Source organism: Staurois parvus, unplaced genomic scaffold (assembly GCF_062004578.1).
Source record: "Staurois parvus isolate SC_StPar_1 unplaced genomic scaffold, SC_StPar_1.0 ptg000065l, whole genome shotgun sequence".
In the NCBI taxonomy this organism is placed as follows: domain Eukaryota; kingdom Metazoa; phylum Chordata; class Amphibia; order Anura; family Ranidae; genus Staurois; species Staurois parvus.
The window spans coordinates 261,718-289,198 of record NW_028317861.1 but is presented as its reverse complement, the minus strand read 5'-3'; the positions used below and the strand labels follow the sequence as shown (position 1 = coordinate 289,198).

The window sequence follows — 27,481 nt, the reverse complement described above, 5'->3', positions numbered from 1 at the left end:
TTGTTTAGGTGTACATGATGTTTTATGAATTAGTTTTTTTTTTTACCACTGTACATATATTTTCTTTTAGCTCTCTAGGTGGGTTTATGCCAAGACTTTGACAAGGAACATGGGAGTGAAAATCAGCAAAAACAGACTACGAGTGTACTGGAGGCTCCCGCTCCCGGTGAGGCAAGTGAACTTCATCGCTTGCGCTGTGTCTCCGGTTTTAAAGTCCATCTCCTTTATTGTACACAATCCCGGTGTGCCGCAACCTGCGAGAAATGTATTGGGAGACGGATCTGTGGAGTAAATATAAAACTACATTACTATAAAGCATCGCCAGTCACTAAAATCTCATAAAAAACAACTTACTGTAACATATTAGTGTGGTTCTAAAGGCAGAAGGTTTTTTTTTTTTACCTTTTATAGTAAACCCCCAACAGTACAATCAGTCTGTAGATACAGTAAAGCCTGCTTGTTATACTCACTGTGGAACCTAAGGGGTTAATCCTTGTGTGAAAACGCTGTTTGATCCTGTCTTCTCTGATCCTCCCCTTTTTCCAGTGTCCCCCTCTTATCTCCTGATAAGACATATTGTGTGGAGACACTCTGCACATGCTCACTTTTTCTTGGGAGAGTGCATGTGATCAGCACAGGGCCACTCAGCACTATCCAGACAGAGGTCAGGGGTTCTGCATCCTCCTAGAGCAGAATGAAAACTCCTCCTACAAGTTTTAACCAGTGAAACTGATACAAATCACAAGACTGATGATTTATACTGCTGATAAAAAAAGGTATTTAGCAGTTTATATTTCCAAAAAGTATTGCATTTTCATTTTCTGTGTACTGTGGGTAGACCAGATTTAGTGAATGCAGGGTCCAGGGAGAGCGGATATAGTGAATGCGGGGTCTGGGGAGAACAGATATAGTGAATGCAGGGTCTGGGGAGAGCGGATATAGTGAATGCGGGGTCCGGGGAGACCAGATATAGTGAATGCAGGGTCCAGGGAGACCAGATATAGTGAATGCAGGGTCCGGGGAGAGCAGATATAGTGAATGCGGGGTCCAGGGAGACCAGATATAGTAAATGCAGGGTCCGGGGAGAGCGGATATAGTGAATGCCGAGTCCGGGGAAACCGGATATAGTGAATGCAGGGTCCGGGGAGACCAGATATAGTAAATGCAGGGTCCGGGGAGAGCGGATATAGTGAATGCCGGGTCCGGGGAGAGAGGATATAGTGAATGCCGGGTCCGGGGAGAGCAGATACAGTGAATGCAGGGTCCGGGGAGAGCAGATATAGTGAATGCAGGGTCCGGGGAGAATGGATAACGTGAATGCAGGGTCCAGGGAGACCGGATATAGTGAATGCGGGGTCCGGGGAGAGCGGATATAGTGAATGCGGGGTCCAGGGAGACCAGATATAGTGAATGCAGGGTCCAGGGAGACTTGATATAGTGAATGCAGGATCCTGGGAGACCGGATACAGTGAATGCAGGGTCCAGGGAGACCAGATATAGTGAATGCAGGGTCTGGGGAGAGCGGATACAGTGAATGCGGGGTCCGGGGAGAGCGGATATAGTGATAGGCAGGGTCCGGGGAGAGAGGATATAGTGAATGCAGGGTCCGGGGAGACCAGATATAGTGAATGCAGGGTCCGGGGAGAGCGGATATAGTGAATGCAGGGTCCGAGGAGAGCGGATATAGTAAATGCAGGGTCCGGGGAGAGCGGATATAGGGAATGCGGGGTCCGGGGAGAGCGGATATAGTGAATGCAGGGTCCGGGGAGAGCGGATATAGTGAATGCGGGGTCCGGGGAGAGCGGATATAGGGAATGCGGGGTCCGGGGAGAGCGGATATAGTGAATGCGGGGTCCGGGGAGAGCGGATATAGTGAATGCGGGGTCAGGGGAGACCAGATATAGTGAATGCAGGGTCCCGGGTTTAATAACACTTTAATTTACATTTTCCCGTCTTTTTCTGTACATGGATGACGGCACTGCAATTATTTTAATAAAAAAACAATCCAAGTACTTTCTTTCCTAATCGACATACGTCTGTCACATGACCCGGCTCTTTCCCAGCCTGTGTGCAGGGAAACAGTGGCAGGAGGAGCTTCTAGTCCTCTGCTACTGATCACATGTTAAGAGTAGACATAAACAATTATTATCAATAACCTGTTTTAAATTGTCATACAAGCATATATTTGAAATAAATCTTTATTATTTTTAGGCAATAACGTGGTGTGGGTGGATATCTGCCAGTCACAGGTTGTGTCACGCCCCTCCGTATACTGTATAATAACAGAGGTGAGAGAGGTGAAGCCTCCATCATTTAAGATCTAATATCCCACCTCCATTGTGTTTAGCTGGCTAGTGGGCATGGAGGAGGAGGAGGAGGGAGGGAGGGAGTGGGCTGTCATTCACCACCGTGTATACGCCCACCTGTGTGACTCTGTAGTCACATAGGCTGCTCAGATGTGATAGGGAGGAAATGCTCAGGGTAGAAAATACACTGAAAACTGAGCATGTGCAGTAGCTGCCAACACTGCTCTGCAAAATCCCCAACTGCAGCGGGGACATGGGCAGGAGGGGGAGACAGAGAGCAGCAGGATCAACCAGGTTTTTTGCAGAACAGAGAAAACAAATCCCATAGTGACTGAGTGAGTATGAACAGCGTGTAATACAGAATTTATTGATAGTTTTTAATGTTGTGGGTTTAATTAATGTAAAAAGCCTTCCGCATGCATCCCCCCCCCCCTAAATATTTACCTGAGCCTGATCCATCCAGTGATGTACACAAGAGCAGCAGTTCTCTCATCTCTCTCTCTCCTCATTGAACAGAGAGTCAGCAGCTATTGGCCCCTGCTGCTGTCAGTCACAGTCAGTGAGGAGAGAGGGTGGGGCCAAGCCCCGCTCTGTGTGTCAATGGACACACAGAGCCGGCTCGGGAGCGAGCACGCCCAAGTGCCCCATAGAAAGCAGCTTGCTATGGGGACTTGCGGCAGGGGGGAGGAGCCAGGATGCGGACCTGAGAAGAGAAGGACCAGAGCTGCTCTGTGCAACATCATTACACAGAGCAGGTAGGTATAACATGTTTGTAACTCTTTTTTAATAACATTTTTGCCCTTACATATATATATTATAACTTTTTTTTTGTAATGGGGGAACTGGATGGACTTTTGTCTTTTTTCAGCCAGACTAACTATGTAACTACTAGCATGCACCGTATACTAGCACATCACAACAGACTTACCTATGAAAAGGATCCCTTCAGCCGCGCCCTGTCACCCCTGACAGGGAATCCATCTTCACTCGGTCTTCTTCCAGGGTTGCTGGCTGCGGCTGCTTGACTGGCCGAGCCGCGATGACGTCACTCCTGCGTGCATGTGGGCTCTGTTTACAGCACAGGGCTCTGAAGGAATGACACGGGCATGCCGTTCCTTCAGAGCGCATGCACCGGTGACGTCATCGGCGACTATATCTCCTTTCATGTTTAGGAGTTATTTACGGCACCTACAGGCAAACCTTATTATAGGAACAAGGCAAAAAAGGGAGTTTATTACCACTTTAAAAAGATACAAAAAGCTCACGCAAACGCCACCTCTAATTAATTAAGGGGCTTCCCCCTCACAGACCCACAAACACGGTGCCATATCGAGTTGCTGCACATTGCCTAGGACACACGGTCCAAGACACAGGACTGTCCCAGCCAATGCGACAGTTGGCTTCCATGCTTGTAGGGATCAGATAAATAGAACTTTGACTTTACCCCAAAAGAAACAAAAGTTTTAATAAATGAAAACAGACCCGGAGCTAGGGGGGTCCCCCCAGATTTTAGTTGTGTCCCTCCCTCTCCCAGATCTCTGAGAGTGCATCAAACTGATCAATGAGACTTGATGGGGAAAATTGATGTAAAGGGGCACTCTGATGGGGACAGTTGATGTAAAGGGGACTTTGAGAGGAGGTATTGATGTAAGGGGGCACTCTGATGGGGACAGTTGATGTAAGGGGGGACTTCGAGGGGAGATATTGATGTAAGGGGCACTCTGATGGGGACAGTTGATGTAAGTGGGAACTTCAAGGGGTGGTATTGATGTAAGGGGGACTTTGAGAGAAGGTATTGATGTAAGGGGGCACTCTGATGGGGACAGTTGATGTAAGTGGGAACTTCAAGGGGTGGTATTGATGTAAGGGGGACTTTGAGAGAAGGTATTGATGTAAGGGGGCACTCTGATGGGGACAGTTGATGTAAGGGGGAACTTCGAGGGGAGATATTGATGTCAGGGTACACTCTGATAGGGACAGTTGATGTAAGGGGGAACTTTGAGGGGAGGTATTGACGTAAGGGAACACTCTGATGGGGACAGTTGATGTAAGGGAGAACTTCGAGGGGAGGTATTGATGTAAGGGTGCACTCTGATGGGGACTGTTGATGTAAGGGGGAACTTCGAGGGGAGGTATTGATGTAAGGGGGCACTCTGATGGGGACAGTTGATGTAAGGGGGAACTTCGAGGGGAGATATTGATGTAAGGGGGCACTCTGATGAGGACAGTTGATGCAAGGGGGAACTTCAAGGGGAGGTACTGATGTAAGGGTTAACTCTGATGTAGACATTTTATGTAAGGGGTCTGATTTAGGGAGGGACTCTGATAAGAAAACCTGATATAAAGGGGCACAGGTTCTGTTTAATCATCCTTATACATTCTAGTTTTCTCTGTTCATCTGCACCTCCTCTGCACTACCTGTCAGACGTTACTTCAGGGTTGTGACTCTGTGGTACAGAAGCGTGCCGGGTGAACAGGGAATAATGGTTCCATGCATCTCTGTCAAACCATTGACATTATGCCCCCTGAGGCCCTGACCTTTTTTTATTTTACTGCACCCCTAGATCTGATAGGCAAGATCCAGCCCTGAATGAAAATGCTTCTTATCATCTCTATCTAGGTGGCACCACAATCCATTCTAAGTGGTGGAGAACATCATTCTTTAGAGATAGCCCAATGCTTAATTAGTCCCATCATATGAATATTTGTCTTCCCAACTCTCCCATCCCTAAGCATGAAAGAGTTTGGAAGGCAGCTGTGATGTAAGAGGCTGATACCAAGTAAAATTCAAGTACTTTCATTACATTGATTGCATTAAAAAAAAACATTTAGTAATTATTAATGAGTAATTTAGAGCTGCATTAATGTGTGCCTTTTATATCTGCCTGGAGTTCAGATTTAAATTGTGATGGTTTAGTCCCAAGCATAAGAAAGATAGAAAATGTGTAGAAAGCCATACTTGTTTCAATACGTAATGAGACACATTTATTCTCATCCCCAGAACAGTATCTGTGGGTGCTTGAAGTACATGGTGTGTCCCCAGAACCTCGACATTCCAAACAGGACACCCCGTTCTTCTCTGTTTTAGTCTGTGGCACTTGAAATGAAAAAAAGATACAGGTCAGAATACAATTCTTAGAGTAATCGAAGTACACTTTTGACAGCATAACTAGACAGATTAGGGTGAGGTAAGCTAAAAGGAACCAAAAAGCCCCCCAGATGATGTGATCACACCCCAAGATTCAGCCAATACCTCCCAATTCTGCCTATGTCCTAGGGACCGGACACATTCCGGGGATTCTGCCCTTTCATCAATGTAGATGAACACATTATTGGGATCCCTCACTTTTATCAGTGTATTCCTAGCGATAGAAGGCATTCTGGGGATTAAAACCATTCATCAATGTACTCCTAGGGCTGGGACACATTATGGGCTGGGCTGCTGTTAGAAACCACGGGGGGGCCTCATACAGCCAACCTGCCAGGGCTCCCCTCCCAAAAAAAAGCCCAGAAACAAAAAACAGTTTACTATGCTTCATTTATAAACGAACACAGTTTACTATGCTTCATTTATAAATGAACACAGTGAGTGATTGGTAGCAATCACTCATTGTGTTTATTCAGGAAAGAGAGGGCTGGTAAATGTGACATTTACAAGACCTTTCTCCCACTCTCCATCCTGAAGGACCCTATTGTGTACATGCAGCTGCTGGTGGAAAGGAGAGGAGGGAAACCAGCAGCACTGAAGGGGTGAGGGCACACAGGGGCAATCGTATGGTGGACAGGGAAGATGATGGGTGAAGGGGGGGGCACAATTACTGTAAGCGATCCCCTGTATGACTCTTTGCAGCAGCTGAAAGGGGAGGAGGGAGAGGAGAATAAGTAATTGCCTCCCACCCGCTGTGCCAATCACCCTCCATGCCCACATCCAATTCACCGCTGGCCTGGGCCCCATACAGAAGGACTGGTGGTACTCCCTTATTCACGGCCCTGATTATGGGGATCCCTCACCTTCATCAGTGTACTCCCAAGAAACAGGATGTATTCTGGGGATTCCAGATCTTCATCAATGTACTACGATGGGCAGGACACATTAAGGGGGTCCCTCTCCTTCAACTGTGTACCCCTAGGGATGCAACGCATTCTAAAAGTTCCCCTTCTTCATCAATACTCCTAGGGACAGGACATGTTTTGGGGATTCCTCCCCTTCATCAGTGTACTCCTAGGGATGGGAACATTTCAGGGTTTTCTCCCCTTCATCAGTCTTCTTCTATGGGCAAGACATGTTACAGGGTTTACTCCCTTTCATCAGTGTACTCCTAGGGGGGATACATTTCAGGGATTCCTCCCCCTCATTATTCTGCTCCTAGGATCAGAACATGTAATGGGGATTCCTCCCCTTCATCAGAGTACCTTGAGGGACAAGACACATTCTAGGGGTTCCTCCCCTTCATTATTCTGCTCCTAGGATCAGAACACGTCATGGGGATTCCTCCCCTTCATCAGAGTACCTTGAGGGACAAGACACATTCTAGGGGTTCCTCTCCTTCATTATTCTGCTCCTAGGATCAGAACAGGTTATGGGGATTCCTCGCCTTCATCAGAGTACCTTAAGGGACAAGACACATTCTAGGGGTTCCTCCCCTTCATTATTCTGCTCCTAGGATCAGAACACATTATGGGGATTCCTCCCCTTCATCAGAGTACCTTGAGGGACAAGACACATTCTAGGGGTTCCTCCCCTTCATTATTCTGCTCCTAGAATCAGAACACGTTATGGGGATTCCTCCCCTTCATCAGAGTACCTTGAGGGACAAGACACATTCTAGGGGTTCCTCCCCTTCATTATTCTGCTCCTAGGATCAGAACACGTTATGGGGATTCCTCCCCTTCATCAGAGTACCTTGAGGGACAAGACACATTCTAGGGGTTCCTCCCCTTCATTATTCTGCTCCTAGGATCAGAACACGTTATAGGGGTTCCTCCTCTTCATCAGAGTACCTTGAGGGACAAGACACATTCTAGGGGTTCCTCTCCTTCATTATTCTGCTCCTAGGATCAGAACACGTTATGGGGATTCCTCCCCTTCATCAGAGTACCTTGAGGGACAAGACACATTCTAGGGGTTCCTCCCCTTCATCAGAGTCCCTTGAGGGACAAGACACATTCTAGGGGTTCCTCCCCTTCATTATTCTGCTCCTAGGATCAGAACACGTTATGGGGATTCCTCCCCTTCATCAGAGTACCTTAAGGGGCAAAAAACACATTATAGGGGTTCCTCCCCTTCATTATTCTGCTCCTAGGATCAGAACATGTAATGGGGATTCCTTCCCTTCATCAGAGTACCTTGAGGGACAAGACACATTCTAGGGGTTCCTCCCCTTCATTATTCTGCTCCTAGGATCAGAACACGTTATGGGGATTCCTCCCCTTCATCAGAGTACCTTAAGGGACAAGACACATTCTAGGGGTTCCTCCCCTTCATTATTCTGCTCCTAGGATCAGAACACGTTATAGGGGTTCCTCCCCTTCATCAGAGTCCCTTGAGGGACAAGACACATTCTAGGGGTTCCTCCCCTTCATTATTCTGCTCCTAGGATCAGAACACGTTATGGGGATTCCTCCCCTTCATCAGAGTACCTTAAGGGGCAAAAAACACATTATAGGGGTTCCTCCCCTTCATTATTCTGCTCCTAGGATCAGAACATGTAATGGGGATTCCTTCCCTTCATCAGAGTACCTTGAGGGACAAGACACATTCTAGGGGTTCCTCCCCTTCATTATTCTGCTCCTAGGATCAGAACACGTTATGGGGATTCCTCCCCTTCATCAGAGTACCTTAAGGGACAAGACACATTATAGGGGTTCCTCCCCTTCATTATTCTGCTCCTAGGATCAGAACACGTTATGGGGATTCCTCCCCTTCATCAGAGTACCTTAAGGGACAAGACACATTCTAGGGGTTCCTCCCCTTCATTATTCTGCTCCTAGGATCAGAACACGTTATGGGGATTCCTCCCCTTCATCAGAGTACCTTGAGGGACAAGACACATTCTAGGGGTTCCTCCCCTTCATTATTCTGCTCCTAGGATCAGAACACGTTATGGGGATTCCTCCCCTTCATCAGAGTACCTTGAGGGACAAGACACATTCTAGGGGTTCCTCCCCTTCATTATTCTGCTCCTAGGATCAGAACACGTTATGGGGATTCCTCCCCTTCATCAGAGTACCTTGAGGGACAAGACACATTCTAGGGGTTCCTCCCCTTCATTATTCTGCTCCTAGGATCAGAACACGTTATAAGGGTTCCTCCCCTTCATCAGAGTACCTTGAGGGACAAGACACATTCTAGGGGTTCCTCTCCTTCATTATTCTGCTCCTAGGATCAGAACACGTTATGGGGATTCCTCCCCTTCATCAGAGTACCTTGAGGGACAAGACACATTCTAGGGGTTCCTCCCCTTCATCAGAGTCCCTTGAGGGACAAGACACATTCTAGGGGTTCCTCCCCTTCATTATTCTGCTCCTAGGATCAGAACACGTTATGGGGATTCCTCCCCTTCATCAGAGTACCTTAAGGGGCAAAAAACACATTATAGGGGTTCCTCCCCTTCATTATTCTGCTCCTAGGATCAGAACATGTAATGGGGATTCCTTCCCTTCATCAGAGTACCTTGAGGGACAAGACACATTCTAGGGGTTCCTCCCCTTCATTATTCTGCTCCTAGGATCAGAACACGTTATGGGGATTCCTCCCCTTCATCAGAGTACCTTAAGGGACAAGACACATTCTAGGGGTTCCTCCCCTTCATTATTCTGCTCCTAGGATCAGAACACGTTATAGGGGTTCCTCCCCTTCATCAGAGTCCCTTGAGGGACAAGACACATTCTAGGGGTTCCTCCCCTTCATTATTCTGCTCCTAGGATCAGAACACGTTATGGGGATTCCTCCCCTTCATCAGAGTACCTTAAGGGGCAAAAAACACATTATAGGGGTTCCTCCCCTTCATTATTCTGCTCCTAGGATCAGAACATGTAATGGGGATTCCTTCCCTTCATCAGAGTACCTTGAGGGACAAGACACATTCTAGGGGTTCCTCCCCTTCATTATTCTGCTCCTAGGATCAGAACACGTTATGGGGATTCCTCCCCTTCATCAGAGTACCTTGAGGGACAAGACACATTCTAGGGGTTCCTCCCCTTCATTATTCTGCTCCTAGGATCAGAACACGTTATGGGGATTCCTCCCCTTCATCAGAGTACCTTGAGGGACAAGACACATTCTAGGGGTTCCTCCCCTTCGTTATTCTGCTCCTAGGATCAGAACACGTTATGGGGATTCCTCCCCTTCATCAGAGTACCTTGAGGGACAAGACACATTCTAGGGGTTCCTCCCCTTCATCAATGTACTCATAGGGGTGAGGCACATTATGTGGATTCCTCAACTTCATTAGTCTGCACTGCAGTCTAGACCGCTCCTTTGAATGTTAACATCTACGGAAGCTGATGATTTTCTAAACCTAGCCACTGGCCACGGGAGTGCAGTTTAAATTGTTATATACCCAATAGGCTCTGCATTCTATTATCTATGTGAGTGCAATTTATTATTTTAATTGAAGGTGGTTAAAATGGGTACACTTGGTCAATGTGATTTCACTCTTCTATTATAACATTGCTATATGCAGATACCATTTGGCTTATAAAGGTTCTGCTGTGCTTTACAGGAATGCATTTTTAAAATTCTAAGCATCTAACCCAAAGTTGCCCAAACATAGGGAAGATTTATAAGTGTCCTATACTATGACCTATGCTTTCATTGACTGACCACTTTCTTACATGCAGACAGGTAGGATGGGTTGTAGAACACACCAGCTTTCTTAGAAATGTTAACTGTACCTCTGCAGAACCCTGAATAATTTACTTTTTGACTTACATTCCTCTTGAAAAATGCCTAGGCAAGTCTGTGCCTAAACCCTTATAGCCATTTATCTGCAGTGCGAGGTCATTTTAGGCACTGCTGCATCTAACTAATATCTTAAGAGATTTGGAGTAAGATTTGGTGATGTCACTACTGTTCTGATGGCAGTTTTGCTTGATGGAGAGAAAGCTGTACCTAAGGACCTGCAGAACAAGGATCTCCCTGCTTCTTCCATATTTGGTGTGGTCTTATTCAATGAATATTTCCCAGTAGTCAGCAGATAATCTGTCGTCAGTAGGCAGCTTTGACATGAGGATGTAAAGCCCTGCCTCTACTAAGATGGCCTCCTCCACACAGAGACACAATACAGAACAAAGCATGGAAAACCAGTGATCAGCTGCAAGGGGATAGCAGTCAGTACTGGGTTATAGCCCTTTGGCCTATGCTTGCCTGGGCACAGTTCAGGTCTCATTTGAATTACTTAAAATTAAAGTATCCTGTATGGCAGTATAATAAAGTACCAAATCCAATTACTATTTGATGTACAATCTTCAAAAACAAATTTACTTTGCCTCTTATGACCTCTCTAATTGTGTCTCATATGCAGTGCTGGGACAAGATCATCTAATGCCCAGGGAAATAATGCCAAACTGACAAAAGGGCTTCTGAATACATGATCACTGCACTTGCAGGAAGGAGGTGGGGGAGAGAGAACACAGCCTGCATCGCCTCCCGGCTCTCTCCTCCTCTTATCACTCCCAGAGCTGGGCAGAGAGGAGTAGTGATGCTTCTGTCACTACTCCTGTCAACCTTGAAAAAGAAGGAAGACATCCCCATTGATACAGTAAAACATTGCACCCAGGGCCCACCCCTTGTCCCGGCCCTGCTCACATGTTCTTCCTCCCAGACATTGCAGCTCATAGTAGGAGGGATTCAGCAACAGAGGCAGTGCTGTCTATCCAAAAAGCAGTGGCCAGTAGCCAGATACTGGCTGACAAGTTACAGGCATGAGAATCAGCAGCAACCAGGGGCGGACTGACAACTCATGGGGCCCCCGGGCAATAGGTGATCATGGGGCCCCTGTGTCCTTGCCCAAACTCAAAAAAGCCTATGAAAAAGGTATCAGGGGCATCTCATGGGGCCCCCTACTGACCCCGGGCCCTCGGGCAATGCCCGACTTTCCAAATGGTCAGTCCATCCCTGACAGCAACTATGGTGACAACCATAGCCCCCCCATCTTTGGATCCCATTGTAGTGCAAGCAGGCACTGCCTACATGAGAGTGACAACTCTGCTTTGAATTCATGAGCAGTGTAGCATCACTGCCTCACCATCGCAGGAAGCTGCATTATGTGGACTGGCAGGTTCAATGAATATTTGTGGGACTTTTCATAAAGACTAAGAGAAAGTTGTAAGTGAAGATGAAATTATAATTACGTTCTGCATCTTCTGTAATGGGAGGCTATCATTCTACTTCAAGCTCTAATTTTGAGTTTTTGTATTTGCTAGTCACACTGCAATACCAGTTTTCACCAACAGGCAACTTAAATATCAGGTGAAACATAAGAATCAGGTCAAATCAGGTCTTACAGGCAATCTCAAATGGTTTCTATGGTAGTGCATATGACTGTTCAGATGAAATTCAACCAAGGATGTTATACTTACACACAGGCATGGGAGGAATGCAGTTATTGACAGCGCAACAGGAACTGCTTATTTTTATTACTCCATTAGAATAGGTAAAAATTTCCTTCTCAGAACACATTGATTTTTCCCCACAAACTCTCTTGTACTGCCTCTTTTCCTGGCCACCTGTCAAAAGAGAGAGAAAACAAGATATGTCAAAGGGGTATGTAGCATCTCAGACTCAACTTGATTATAGTATATTCACTTAAAGGAAAACTATCGCTGTTTCGCTGTTTGGATTCCCATTGGGGATATTTTCTCTAATTTCCACATGGGTTGCCAGAAACAGAAAGAGAGAGGAAATCTCCCCAATTACTATTTTACTCCACTGTAACTCGGTCACCAAAAGGGTAAATAAAAGGTTTCCTTTCAAAGAAGAACATAAAGGCTCACCTCTCCCACTGCCCTTGCAGTGGAACACCATCCTAATAAATAGAAACCATTCGCTAAAGTCTCTAGGAAGCCAAACTTCTAAGAGTGTAGATCTGTTGAACCTCTGCTGCTCCTGATGGATCCATCTGGTGACCCCTAAGTCACCACTGTGCCCTGTAGTGACTTAGGGGTCTTCAGGAGCAAGAACATAGTAAAGTGGGGTGTGGCGATTGGACACGGACAACCATTTTGCTACAATCCACCATCTTGTATCATACTTTTTTGAATGGCATGTGGTGTGTGTGTATACTGGGGTCACAAATGCATCAGGCACAGCTGGATATGCTTCATGGTTATAAACCCAATTAGCTGGTCCCATGATATCTGTCAGACTCTTGCCTTGGCCTGGTCATAAAGCTATAAATCAGTCAGTCACTGGACATGAAAAGCATTCATGAGTGGCAGTAAAACGTACATCCCATTTGTATCACTTTTTCATAAAAATTCATAAATCCCGACAGGAACAAGATACAATAAAACAAAGCATATATTCAGATAGGTCATTTTAATACAAGTCTCCTGATACCTTACACCTCTAGGTAATGTCTACCAGAGAGTATAAAGCGATATCTTGTTATCCGTCACAGCCAGATATGTCATATTTGGTGTCTAGACATTCAAAATATGGTTCTACATATTAACCTGCCAGTGGCTAGGCTGCTGCATGCACCTATGGAAGGTTATCGACCATGGTATAAAGTTGGGAGGGATTTGGGTCACAGCCTCGGTCTCCACCTAACAAATGAGGCGATTGGCCCTTGGCTTCTGTAGACACCCCCTGCTGGGACACCAGAAAAGGCTGTCATGCCTGGAGAGAGAGAAGAAGAGATTCTCCCTTTTAACATCAGGAACCAACTTTGGGAGAAAAGGCACCTTTTTGTTCAGGGCACTTGAACTCTGCTTAAACCAAGGACTTCTGCAAGTATCCTACCTTCTTAAACTTCTTTCTTTTATCTCTCTGTTGTGTTATTGCTCTCTCTATTTATATATATATATATATATATATATATTGGCTACATCTTTTCTGTAAATATTTTTATTGCACCATTTTGACCTTTTTAGTAATAAATCCTATTTTCTGAAAAGTGTTGAACTGTTTCTAAAGCTCTTTAATGCAAACTAAGAATCCCTGTCTCTGAAGAGTGCTACTGTGTGTTCTAAAACCTCTGGATACATCTGTCTGCGGTGACAGTGTGTATACAGATACTTATTCAAACATCATAGTGTTACGGCTAAGATTTGTGAGTTTCCTCCTTCTCTGTAAAAAGATGGTGGTGGCAGTGTGAAGGGTTAATTGCGTAATTACCCTGACCCAGTAACAATCACTCTCAGGCTGCTGGCACCTAGATTGGGGTCCAGTGAGCTGGAAAATCTTTGTGCAGGGTGTAGCTGAGAGTGGAATTGTTACGCAAGTAGCAGCGCGGTTTTAGATTGGCTAGTCCTTCGGTCACAAGTTGGTGAGAAGGGCTGGGTTCTGACGCCGCGCCCGTCACATGGGGGACCAGTTCCGTGGGCATTTTTTTATTTTTCCATTGGCCTACAACCAAGCTATCTGCTACAATGTATGTCAGCTATACCACCAAACATTCCAAATTGCAATGGAAATTAACTGAAACATCTGCAATGCCAAAGGTCCACGTTAGGCATTCCCTACCTTCTAAAGAAACAGGTTTTTAAGGAAAGGCCATTTCCTCAGGTTGAGCTTTTGGCAAATTTGAAAGTCTGCAGTCCAATTTCTTACTGTGGACCTTTGGGACTACGAAAATTTTACGGCTTTCAAACTGGAAGGTTTAAACTTTGGATGGCAAACTGCAGTGGTTAATACCTGAGGGAGAAGCACCAATGTTTAGTTGGATAGCATGGCTATAGTCAACTACCTTCAAACACCAGCTCATGGTAACAATTGAAATGCACCAAAACAACGTAGCTCCCAATCACTGCTGCACTGAAATAAATGTATCAGATGTGATATTTGGGGGTTCCAGGTCACAAGCAAGATGTTCATGTAAAAGCAAACAGTCTTTAGTTTTTAAAAAGGCTTGCAAAAACTGCTTATTTGTCAGTTTGCAAAAACAAAACAATCTATGGAACAAAGTAAATCTTCGGCTCATCGCCAGCATAACCTTGTCCTTTGATGGGGTTTAAAGTCCCCAACTGCTCCAGGGATCCAAAGAAAATGTCACCATAGCTCAGTAGTATCTCAATAACCAAACATCAAAGAGCTTCTTCTCCTGCTTCACACTACACCTCATGAACACCTCCTGACTGTGTCCTGCTCTTTTCTGCCCCATCTTGCAGGCAGGTTAACCCTTACATCACCAAGATACCAATAATCAGGGTTGGAGGCTCTTTCCCACCAGAAATCCCTCTGAGTCTCCAAATTCCAAGACCCATAACAATGCTGAGAAAACTGTCAATCAGTATTCTCTCTCTGCTGGATCTCCCCTGCACCCTCACCCTGCATAGGTGAGAATCCCTGGGTACTCCAGCTGTCTTTTGTCATCACCCTTAAAGGGACCACAAACAAAACAATAGGGGCACATACCTCCCATCCAGGACCTATCCCTGGCATTCTGTATAAAATACATTCTTGAATCTTGTAATCAAAATAAAGTTAAAAGTGGTTGGATAATTGCAGCACTGAAAAAATGATTTTTTTAAAGCTGGTTTTTCCCACTTACCTTCAGCAGTGGACTTCAAAATTGCCACACAGAATTCAGAATCTAAAGGGCATGTAGTTGGGCTTCCTTTACAGGACCTCTCATCTTCCCCATCACACACAATACATGATAAAGAGAATCCTGTAAAATGAAAGGAAATGAAACCAAAGGCAGAAATAATGTATGACAAAATGAGCAGCTATGACTCTCTACTGAGCTGATAACCAAATATAAATCACAGAGCCTACATACCTTTTGCTTTTAGCTATAGCATTTGATTTTAAAAGTCAATTCCGGGGTAAAACCCACTCCCCAGTCCTTCCCCCATCCTTGCAACCCTCTCCCCACCAAATGTTTTAAAAAAAATTCAAATGTACATAGCTTAATTCTAGGTGTCTTTCATTATGATCATTTGACAAGCATGGTTTTCTTCCAAACTTTAAGCAATGAGTGGTTTCCAATCCTTTGCAGAACAGCACTCAAGCTGTGCAGCATTAGACTGTATTGAGGAGGTGTAGCGTGGTGCAGCGGCAGTAAACACTCAGAGTCCAGTTGCAGACCTGAATTTAAAGTTCAACAAAGCACAACCGGCAGGGAGACATCCTGACCAGGCGCACTCACAGAATGTCGTACCAAAGAGTATAACAGTAGGCCTCAATGCACCGACAGCGTCTGTCTCAAGGGGCAGAATTTAGCCTGGCTGGTCCAAATTGTGAGGCTTCCTGAAGGGTGGCATGTCCCTGCTCTTTCCCTACTTGTTTAGAACCTCTCCTTGGTGCTAATTACTGTCCCTGACAGATGGGTGATCTGTCCCTACTCTATCCACACGTGAAGTAGGTGCCAAACCTGAAAGCCAGGGGTAATGAATAGACTCTGCCTGAACCCAAGATGGCCACCAGGGTCACGTGGGGAGCCAGAATCTAGTTGAATAGCTCCCTCAGTGACCTAGGTAACTATAGAGGAACCATTTTCCTCTTGATTTCCTCTCCCTCTGCAATGCCGCTGCTGTTGAGTACAATCTGCAGTGGAGAAAGTAGACTGCACCTGCCTACACTGTGAACCCATAATGCATGATTCGGCTAGCCCAAGGCATGTGTTATTGACAACCTTGGCTCACAGGAAGGAATTGGATGATGCTGGCATCATTTGGCCCAAAAGTGGGATAACAGAGAAGAACGTGGAGAGCAGCACTGGTGTGTGGAAAGGGTGAGTAGTGCATTAGAATTGTTTTTCCACAGGAGAGGAGGGGGAAATAATACATTTTATTTTGAAAAGTAAATCTGGAGTTGGGATTTAAAGCAACCCTGTCAGGTTGAAGAAAAATTCTTCTGAAAGTTCTCCGCAATAGAAATATTTACATGATTACCTATTTGGTGGCCCATGTCTCCAACCTCTGATCCCTTCAGTGCTGCAACCTCTGTAAGACTGTTTGGTATTTATTACTTCTGGAAGTGTCAATCCCCATGTCCCCCTTTGCATGTCGTGGTTCCATCCTTCAAACCCTAAATCACTGCCATGTCCTGTAGAGATGTAGGTGTTGGAGGATGGAACCATGGCATTTGCTTGGGATGAACCACGGATTTTACCAGTATTTGAATGCCCCTAATACAATCACACAAATGCAAGTGTAGGACCCCCCACCCACTAGTAGGGGTCTCCAGAGGTTGACATTTCACTTTGGTCTAAGATTCGTGACCTGTAGTGAAGATGTAAAGAAATGGACACCAGTCACTTTTTGACAATTAATAGAGTCAATTAAAGGCCATCAAACTCCAGTGAAAGAAGGTTAAAGCACAATACACCCAAAAGAACAATTGACAAATTGCACAAATCTCAACTTACAGCTGGCGCAAAAAGTCACCTTCAAGACAGACCAGGGCTCTGTACATTTTCCTGACCATAACAGCTGTAGCACATGAACCCTCTGGATGAGCCAACAGAGTTCCTGCAGTGTTCAGGCATTGACCATTCTCTTCAAAACTCTGAAGTTCTTCCAGACACTCCAATCCAGGTCCCAGTGTCACTGCAGACCCTCTAGCAAGGCAGAGCTTGTAGGCCCCTAAGCTTACCTCTAATTGACACCTAATTTAAGATAGGATAGTGTTACATTAATAACTACCTCCTTCTGGATAGGGAACAGGTTAAATGTTTGTTTTGCTGTTTGTTTCACATTTGGGTAGATATTTTTCTCTATTTCTATCCCTGTCTGAGAAGGAAGGGAGGGGAAAATCTCTCCATCCGCACAGCTATTAAAATCTGACAAAGGACCTAACCCTTCTCACTTTTTTATTGTGGAATTTAATTTTAAAGCTAAACTCCAGGATAAGCAAATATTGTCCAAATCTAAGAATCGTGTGTGTTGTTAGTTAAATTTCGGTGTGTTTTGTGTATTTCTTCCAGAGCTGTGCAGTAATCCAGTGTGAAACGTGTCCTTCCTGTAATAAAGACCAGTCACTGCTGCTCTCTCCTTGTACAGGGCGACTGGCCTTATCTCCACCCACTCCTTTAGTTTTCTGCAGGCAGTCTGTGGTAGTAGGAACTGCTGGACCCCACCCACAGCTCTGCTATCTGCACAGTGATGATGTCACTACCATTTTACAAAGTAATATCAGGATTTGTATTGAGATTTGATGCACACAAAGTAGATGTACATCCTTGTATTGAAAAGCATTTAACCGCTTCCACCCAGGGGCGTATTTACCACAAGGAAAACAAGGCATTTGCCTAGGGTGGCACTTTTCTAGGGTACAGCACTGCCCCCCTGGAAGAAGGGATGGAAAAATAGACACACACAGCATTTGGACCAGGTGGGATCTGAGAGAGGCTGCGGGCCAGAGCCCCACTCTCATTCTCCTGGATGTCCTGAGCTGTGAAGGTGTGAGTCTCTCTTTCGCCAAGTGGGGAAGGCGGTGTTTGGTGGGCAGGGGCGGACTGACAACTCATGGGGCTCCCGGGCAATAGGGGATCATGGGGCCCCTGTGTCCTTGCCCAAACTCAAAAAAGCCTATGAAAAAGGTACCAGGGGCATCTCATGGGGCCCCCCTACTGACCCCAGGCCCTCGGGCAGTGCCCAAGTTTCCAAATGGTCAGTCCGCCCTGATGGTGGGCAATGGTGGGAGGCTCTCTTGGGTGGGGTGTTGTTGGTCAATGTCTCAGGCTCTCTCCTCCGTGGGGGTGGGAGGGTGGCGTTGGTCAGTGTCAGGCTCTCTACACAGGGGGGTGGCAATTTTCATGGTGCCTAGGGCAGCACAAAACCTACATACACCACTACTTCCACCATACATATATAGACTGCCATACGTATATAGACCACCACCTTTACCTGGCTCTTCCGTCGGGGAGACCAGTACTGATGCAACCACCTCGGATGCATTCACTGAGAAGGATGGTAGGAATGGAAGTTCCCACTCCTCCTCTGTGATGTCAGAAACAAGGATTTTGTCACTTCCAGTTTTCTTCTTTCTTTGGTTACTGGGCTCTTATGGGCCAGTGAAGCTGCACATCAGATCAATCTGTATCTGATTGGCTGCTTTGAAGGCCAGAGGAAAGGTCTGGGGTCTAACAGACCCTGGATTTCTCCAGATGAAGGACCTGTCATACTGTCACAAGGAATGTTGTTCATCCCGTTATAGCAATAAAGTTGAGCAAAAAAAAAAAAAAAAAGTTAAATAAAATAAATAATAAGGTTACAATTTTTTAAAGCGTTTCCTATGCTCATGTGCAAAGGTGAACGAACACATGTAAATAGCGATGACATCACACATGTGAGGTATCACTGCGAGCGTCACAGCAAAAGCAATAATTCTAGTGCCAGACTCTAAACTGGTAGCCTGTAAAGGCTACTGAATCATCACCTATGGAGATTTTTAGGTACCGTAGTTTGGCGCATGCATGGGTGTTCACGTAAAGCGTGAAATGTTTGGTATCTATTTACTCAGCATAACATCATCTTTCATATTTTAACAATCAATCGGTATTATATTGTGTTTTTGTGCATTCAAATTCATTAAAGTCTATTTTTTCCAAAAAAAGTTGCATTTCAAAAACCATTTTTCCCATTCTTCACAATTTTTGGCAGCACTCGGGACAGTCATCTCCTTGCTACGTCCTCTTGCAAGTGTTACTAATTTAAATTCATTCCTAGTATAAAGAAGAATGTTCAGACAAAGCCAGGGAGTTTTCACAGGGAAGGGGACGCTGAAGTATCATATACTGAAACATGTAATTAATTGAGAATTGACTCCTTCCCAAGTCAGACTTTCCGTCAGTGTATGGAGAGGCGGGGTCAGATTCCCTGCACGGCCAAGAATGAAATGCTGAGCAAACTAAACTTTGTTCCTTTATTCAAATAAGGAATGGAAATTCTCTGACTCACCGACCATGGCACATCGCAACATTATGAAGAGTTCTATTCAGTTTTTATTTAAAGAAGAAAGTTACCCAATTGTTACTTGCATCAAAAAAGAATTCCAGGTCTATTATACATAGTTACATTTGTGCAGCTTGGACCAATGTAACTACGTACAGTATATACCAGGGGTGGGCAAACCTTTTGACTTGAGGGCCGCAATGGGTTCATATATTGGACCCGGGGGCCGGACCAAGAGTAGATAAATGATGTGTATGTGTGAATTAATATAAATTAAATTAAAATTTGTAACATTAAATGTTTAGATTAATTTAAGGTAGAAAAGCATAAAAAGAGTTATTTTACAAAACTTTTATGCCCCCCACTAGCTGCTGGCCGGCCCAGCCACTACCATGCGATCCATAGTAAGTATAGTAATATTCCCCCATAGTAAGCATAGTAATTCATCCCCGATATAGTAATTCATCCCCCATAGTAATTCATCCCCCATATAGTAATTCATCCCCCATAGTAATTCATCCCCCATAGTAATTAATCCCCCATATAGTAATTCATCCCCCATATAGTAATTCATCCCCCATAGTAATTAATCCCCCATATAGTAATTCATCCCCCATAGTAATTCATCCCCCATAGTAATTAATCCCCCATATAGTAATTCATCCCCCATAGTAATTAATCCCCCATAGTAATTCATCCCCCATATAGTAATTCATCCCCCATAGTAATTCATCCCCCCTATAGTAATTCATTCCCCATATTAATTCATCCCCCATATTAATTCATCCCTCATATAGTATTTCATCCCCCACAGTACTATTCCCCCCCAAGTAGTAAGCCAAGTCCCCCCTGTGTCAATTTACTTACCTTTGCTCCGCGCGTTCCTCTCGCCGTGCTCCCGCGCGGTTCCGGTCTTCAGGGCGGACTGTGAGAGGAGCCTAGCTCCCCTCCCCTCACGTTCGTCACGCTGCCCCGCCAACACACATCCTGACAGCCAATGTTTGCCTGCCCTGGCTGTTTTTTTTTTTTATCACGCTCCGCGGGCCGGATTAAAAGGTCCGCCGGGCCGTATACGGCCCGCGGGCCGTAGTTTGCCCATTGCTGGTATATACCATAACTGGCTGATGCCCCTGGAAGCTGGAAATCACTGAAATAGACACTGTTACTAGACCACTACTACAGTGATCTCCACTTGGTTCTGGGTCCTGTGCTCAGTAACCAGCCTGATGCATTGTGAACACAGGAGGTCAGCCGCTCAGTATGGGCACCATTCAGGGAAAGCTTAGCATTTTTTAAATTAATTAAGCGTTCTCTGATTGGACAAAGTTGAGAGCGTATATTGTAAAATTGTATTCGAGCGCAAGACCAGAAAAGCAGCTGACATAAAAGGTAAAACCTCTGAACCTCCAAACAATCCAATACATATATAAATGCAGCGCTAAAAAATCAATGATAAACAACAATAATTATAGCACTAATTAAATAATACAATAAATGGAGTGGGCGCAATGCAGCGCTATAAAGTGTTAAATAGTGAGTCGTCATGAAATGACGTATCCAACAAATATAGTAAATTAATATAAAGTGACTAAAGGGTGTATTTTGGTATAAATGCAAATAAAGTCCAAGCATAATGGTGATCCGTGCTCTGTGCTGGTGATCTCTATGGTGTGGGCCAGTAATATGAATGCACTCACCAGAAGCGCAAAAGATATGTGCATATATATATATATATATATATATATATATATATATACAGTCAGGTCCATAAATATTGGGACATCGACACAATTCTAACATTTTTGGCTCTATGCACCACCACAATGGATTTGAAATAAAACGAGCAAGATGTGCTTTAACTGCAGACTGTCAGCTTTACTTTGAGGGTATTTACATCCAAATCAGGTGAACGGTGTAGAAATTACAACAGTTTGCATATGTGCCTCCCACTTGTTAAGGGACCAAAAGTAATGGGACAATTGGCTTCTCAGCTGTTCCATGGCCAGGTGTGTGTTAATCCCTCATTATCCCAATTACAATGAGCAGATAAAAGGTCCAGAGTTCATTTCAAGTGTGCTATTTGCATTTGGAATCTGTTGCTGTCAACTCTCAAGATGAGATCCAAAGAGCTGTCACTATCAGTGAAGCCATCATTAGGCTGAAAAAAAAACAAAACAAACCCATCAGAGAGATAGCAAAAACATCAGGCGTGGCCAAAACAACTGTTTGGAACATTCTTAAAAAGAAGGAACGCATCGGTGAGCTCAGCAACACCAAAAGACCAGGAAGACCACGGAAAACAACTGTGGTGGATGACTGAAGAATTCTTTCCCTGGTGAAGAAAACACCCTTCACAACAGTTGGCCAGATCAAGAACACTCTCCAGGAGGTAGGTGTATGAGTGTCAAAGTCAACAATCAAGAGAAGACTTCACCAGAGTGAATACAGAGGGTTCAGCACAAGATGGAAACCATTGGTGAGCCTCAAAAACAGGAAGGCCAGATTAGAGTTTGCCAAACGACATCTAAAAAAGCCTTCACAGTTCTGTAACAACATCCTATGGACAGATGAGACCGACATCAACTTGTACCAGAGTGATGGGAAGAGAAGAGTATGGAGAAGGAACTGCTCATGATCCTAAGCATACCACCTCATCAGTGAAGCATGCTGGTGGTAGTGTCATGGCGTGGGCATGTATGGCTGCCAATGGAACTGGTTCTCTTGTATTTATTGATGATGTGACTGCTGACAAAAGCAGCCGGATGAATTCTGAAGTGTTTCGGGAATATTATCTGCTCATATTCAGCCAAATGCTTCACAACTCATTGGACGCTTCACAGTGCAGATGGACAATGACCCAAAGCAGACTGCAAAAGCAACCAAAGAGTTTTTTAAGGGAAAGAAGTGGAATGTTATGCAATGGCCAAGTCAATCACCTGACCTGAATCTGATTGAGCATTTCACTTGCTGAAGACAAAACTGAAGAGAAAATGCCCCAAGAACAAGCAGGAACTGAAGACAGTTGCAGTAGAGGCTTGGCAGAGCATCACCAGGGATGAAACCCAGCGTCTGCTGATGTCTATGCGTTCCAGACTTCAGGCTGTAATTGACTGCAAAGGATTTGCAACCAAGTATTAAAAGTGAAAATTTGACTTATGATTATTATTCTGTCCCATTACTTTTGGTCCCTTAACAAGTGGGAGGCCCATATGCAAACTGTTGTAATTCCTACACCGTTCACCTGAGTTGGATGTAAATACCCTCAAAGTAAAGCTGACAGTCTGCAGTTAAAGCACATCTTGTTTGTTTCATTTCAAATCCATTGTGGTGGTGTATAGAGCCAAAAATGTTAGAATTGTGTCGATGTCCCAATATTTATGGACCTGACTGTATATATATATACAAAAGTGGTCATCTAGGTCTAGGCGAGGATGGCAGAGTCATCTGGCACACCATAAGCACACAAGGCAACTCCAGTCACTCACAGGACTGCTCCCAGGGACAGCTTCAAGCAAGCATCAGATCAGTAACATAAAGAATTGGGGAAATCTCCACCTTAGAGGCTCGTATAAACCAAGCCAGAGACAGATGAAGTACTGATAGTGTAGTAATTTTATTAATCCAATGTCCAGCAGAGTAGGGAAATACAAAAGCACTCACATGTATTAAAGAACTTCTAAAATGGCCGCCGGCCTTCCGTGTGGTCGTCTGACGTCACTATGGTAGGCTCCTCCCTGACATGTTTCGTGCACCAGCACGTTATCAAAGGGATGAGTGATGTCACCACCCCTCTCTTTCTCTCCCCCATCCATTCATTCAGAGACAGGAAAAGCGGTCTTTGAATAGAGCTTTTGCCAAGCGGGCGGTTTCTCAAATGGTAGTGCAGCTGCTCAGCGTGGGACCCAGAAGCAAGTATAATAGCGGTGCCTACTTCAGTGATTTCCAGCATCCAGGGCACCTGCCAGGTGTGGTATATAGTACATAGTTACCTTGGTCCAAGATGAACCAATGTAACTATGTAAAATATATAGCAATGCCTAGAATTAGTCACAAAAAAATCCCCAACATTTTCTTGTGAAACGCAACGAAAAAGGGGCTAATGATTGGATCACAGCAAATTCATTGCTGAGCACCTGTTTCAAGATTCTCCACATTTGTAAAACATATGCTTTGCTGTTTTTTTTTGCCTTCCTCTGGATCAACTGTGGGTATTGGATTATAAATATTATTACTGGATTATTTCTGGAGGAAAAGAAATGTAATCTCCAAACACGGAAAGGTTTCTTCGCAGTAAGAGCTGTGAAAATGTGGAATAGACTCCCTCCAGAGTTGGTTGTGGCCAGCTCAGTGGATTGCTGTAGGAAAGTCCTGGATTCTTTCTTGGATACACAGAATATAACTGGATATAACATTTATAGGTAAAGCTGATCCAGGGAATATCCGATTGCCTCTCGGGGGATCAGGAAGGAATGTTTTCCCCAGCAGGAGCAAATTGGATCGTGCTTTGCTGGGTTTTTTTTGCCTTCCTCTGGATCAACTGTGGATGTAGGATTCTAACTTTTTTTTTTTCTATGGTTGAACTGGATGGACTTTTGTCTTTTTTTCAGCCAGACTAACTATGTAACTATATTAGCCGTCTCGTGTGCCTTAACCATCCAAGTTGGCTTTGGTGGGCTTGCAGAATTTATGGTCTTCAATGGGAATACCAGGTCTTGTTATCTACTTAAAGTAGAACTATAGGGAAAATGTTTTTTTTTCATTTAGGACAGAGCAAGGAAGGGTTATAGCCCCTGTCAGATTTTTTTTTCGCCATCTGTGACCCATTGAGGAGATTTCCCTTCACTTGGATCCCGCTGCCATCTCTAATGCCCTGTACACACAATAAGAAAATTGTCCAAAAAATTTCACAGAACCCCTGATCAAACTATTTTCCTCTTCGTTGATGAGCGGGATGTTTTAACCGATAACGATATTGTGAAGGAAAAAATCCGGTTGAACAACAGTGAAAAATTTAGTGGTTTCGCATACGAATGACCGATTTTCTACGCGGTGGTATGACGGTCGTACGGAAAAAAATCTATCAAGCGCTATCACGCATGAACGGAACCAGAAGATGGCCCAGATGGTTATGTCCGAGGAATCTTCGTAAACACGAACAAAAAATCCAAATGTTAAAAGTAGATCGGCCTAATGAGATGATGAAACCAGAATTCTGCAGATTATATTTTATGTATCACTATTTATGTATATAGGTCATGTAATAAACAATATTATACTCATTGCTGTTAATCGTTGTGTAGATCGCTCATTCTGGCCGGAAGGGCGTGGCTACAAGGTCACATGCACACCGCATCACTTCCACTTGTACGGAAGACATCAGCACTACGTATTGCCCGACGAACGATTTTTTTTAGATTGGTTAATGTGGGCCACGATTTCAACCAACGAACGAACACCTCTAGGTCCTCGGAGGACCGATCAGTCGATTTTCTAATCGTGTATTCCCACCTTAAGCCAATGAGGAGGAAAAGTGCTTGGACAGCAGCTGCTCTCGTGCACACTGCTGGATCGGGAACAGGTAAGTATTGGGGGAGGCTGCAGTGGGAGATGTGTACTGAACAGGGGCGGACTGACAACTCATGGGGCCCCAGGGCAATAGGGGATCATGGGGCCCCTGTTTCCTTGCCCAAACTCAAAAAAGCCTAATAAAAAGGTACCAGGGGCATCTCATGGGGCCCCTTACTGACCCCGGCAGTGTTTCCAAATGGTCAGTCCGCCCCTGGTACTGAAGGTTTTTTACCTTCAAGCATAGAATGCATGAAGGTAAAAAACCTTCAGGCCAGGGGTGGACTGACCATTCGAGCACTCGGGCACTGCCCGAGGGCCTGGGGTCAGTAAGGGGCCCCATGAAATGCCCCTGGTACTTTTTATAGGCTTTTTTGGGTGTGCTTTGAGTGTGGGCAAGGACACAGGGGCCCCATGTACCCCTATTGCCCGGGGGCCCCATGAGCTGTCAGTCTGCCCCTGCTTCAGACTTTACAACCACTTTAAACTTCCCTAAATACAAATAAGGACATCCTTATTTTATAATCTGGAAACATTAGGCTTTGAGGGTGTACCCCTGTAAAATAAACTAACATTTTTGTTTGAAGTATTGTTTTCCCCCCAAAAAAAAGACAGTGGAAAAATTTTTTAAAAATGTCATGCAACAGCACACATAAAAAAAAGGTTAAAAAACAAAAATACAAATAGCACTTGAGGGTCTTTTTTTATTATTTATTTTTAAATGTATTCACACAAGATTCACACAGCTCTCACCCACAATTCACATATTCAATTAAACTGCATTTAAAAAAAATGTGTGAACCATTTATAACTAGACCCCCAAATAAATTTAATGAAACTGCCCCAAATAGGAACAAACACACCCTTGTTTTAGAACATGAAAACAATAGGCTTTGGGGTGTTTACCTTTAATAGAAAAATATTTTAGCGTGGAATATTGCCCTTTATTTCACAAAAAGAAGAAAAAAACTGTAGAAAAAAAGTAAAACAAAAAAACGTATGCAACAGCATACAGAAAAAGGTTAAACATACAAAGAACTCTAAGCGGGTCTGTTTAGCACAACAAGATTCACACAGTTCTCACCCACAATTCACATATTCAATTAAACTGCATTTAAAAAAAATGTGTGAACCATTTATAACTAGACCCCAAATAAATTTAATGAAACTGCCCCAAATAGGAACAAACACACCCTTGTTTTAGAACATGAAAACAATAGGCTTTGGGGTGTGTACCTTTAATAGAAAAATATTTTAGCGTGGAATATTGCCCTTTATTTCACAAAAAGAAGAAAAAAACTGTGAAAAAAAGTAAAGTAAAAAGTAAAGCACAACAAGATTCACACAGTTCTCACCCACAATTCACATATTCAATTAAACTGCATTTTAAAAAAATGTGTAAACCATTTATAACTAGACCCCAAATAAATTTAATGAAACTGCCCCAAATAGGAACAAACACACCCTTGTTTTAGAACATGAATACAATAGGCTTTGGGGTGTGTACCTTTAATAGAAAAATATTTTAGCGTGGAATATTGCCCTTTATTTCACAAAAAGAAGAAAAAAACTGTAGAAAAAAAGTAAAACAAAAAAAGTATGCAACAGCATACAGAAAAAGGTTAAACAAACAAAGAACTCTAAGCGGGTCTGTTTAGCACAACAAGATTCACACAGCTTTCACCCAAAATTCACATATTCAATTAAACTGCATTTAAAAAAAATGTGTGAACCATTTATAACTAGACCCCCAAATAAATTTAATGAAACTGCCCCAAATAGGAACAAACACACCCTTGTTTTAGAACATGAAAACAATAGGCTTTGGGGTGTTTACCTTTAATAGAAAAATATTTTAGCGTGGAATATTGCCCTTTATTTCACAAAAAGAAGAAAAAAACTGTGAAAAAAAGTAAAACAAAAAAACGTATGCAACAGCATACAGAAAAGGGTTAAACATACAAAGAACTCTAAGCGGGTCTGTTTAGCACAACAACACAACAAGTAGCACACAACTTTCACCCAGGATTCAAATTTTTTTTACAATTAAATTTCATTTAAAAACTGTGTAAAACATTTATAAATAAAACCCTAATTTAAAAAATAGACTACCCCAAATAAAGAAAAAAATCACAAATTTAAAAAAAAAGTTAATTTTCTTTAAGCAAATTTTGCATAAGCAGCTCAAGAAAAGTGTCAGTCTTTGCAAAATTCAAAATCAATTAGTATCAGGAATAAGGGGATACAATGCATGGGTTAAAGATCTTTGCAAGATGCCTTTCACGTTAGTTCATCTTTTAAAATTCAGAACTGCAGCTATAAGGCTCGGCACGGCAACAGGTCGTCACACATTCTCCAAGACATAAAATAAGTAACAGTAAAGTTTTTTACCGGTGGCCAACAAAGTGGAGAGGATGCAGGTGAATAGAAGAACGTAGCTCCCCATGATTGCAGAAGAGGATGAAGAGAAGATGCTGGACTCGTTGACTGTCCTTTTAATTAAGTTCAGGGCGTTGGCTTCTTGGAATGATGCAGCTAGGGAGGGA

At 43.9% G+C, this 27,481-nt stretch overlaps 1 protein-coding gene across 1 annotated transcript; it reads right to left on the bottom strand.

The window, feature by feature from the left end:
• Positions 1-27,481, bottom strand: LOC149469654 (phospholipase A2 inhibitor NAI-like). The gene is made up of 5 exons (XM_089668863.1): positions 27,327-27,481; positions 15,023-15,142; positions 11,889-12,035; positions 5,266-5,403; positions 1-281 (listed from the first exon to the last, which is right to left on the bottom strand). Exons 1-5 carry the CDS (start codon positions 27,379-27,381, stop codon positions 85-87), a joined length of 657 nt encoding a protein of 218 aa, XP_089524989.1. The 5' UTR covers positions 27,382-27,481; the 3' UTR covers positions 1-84.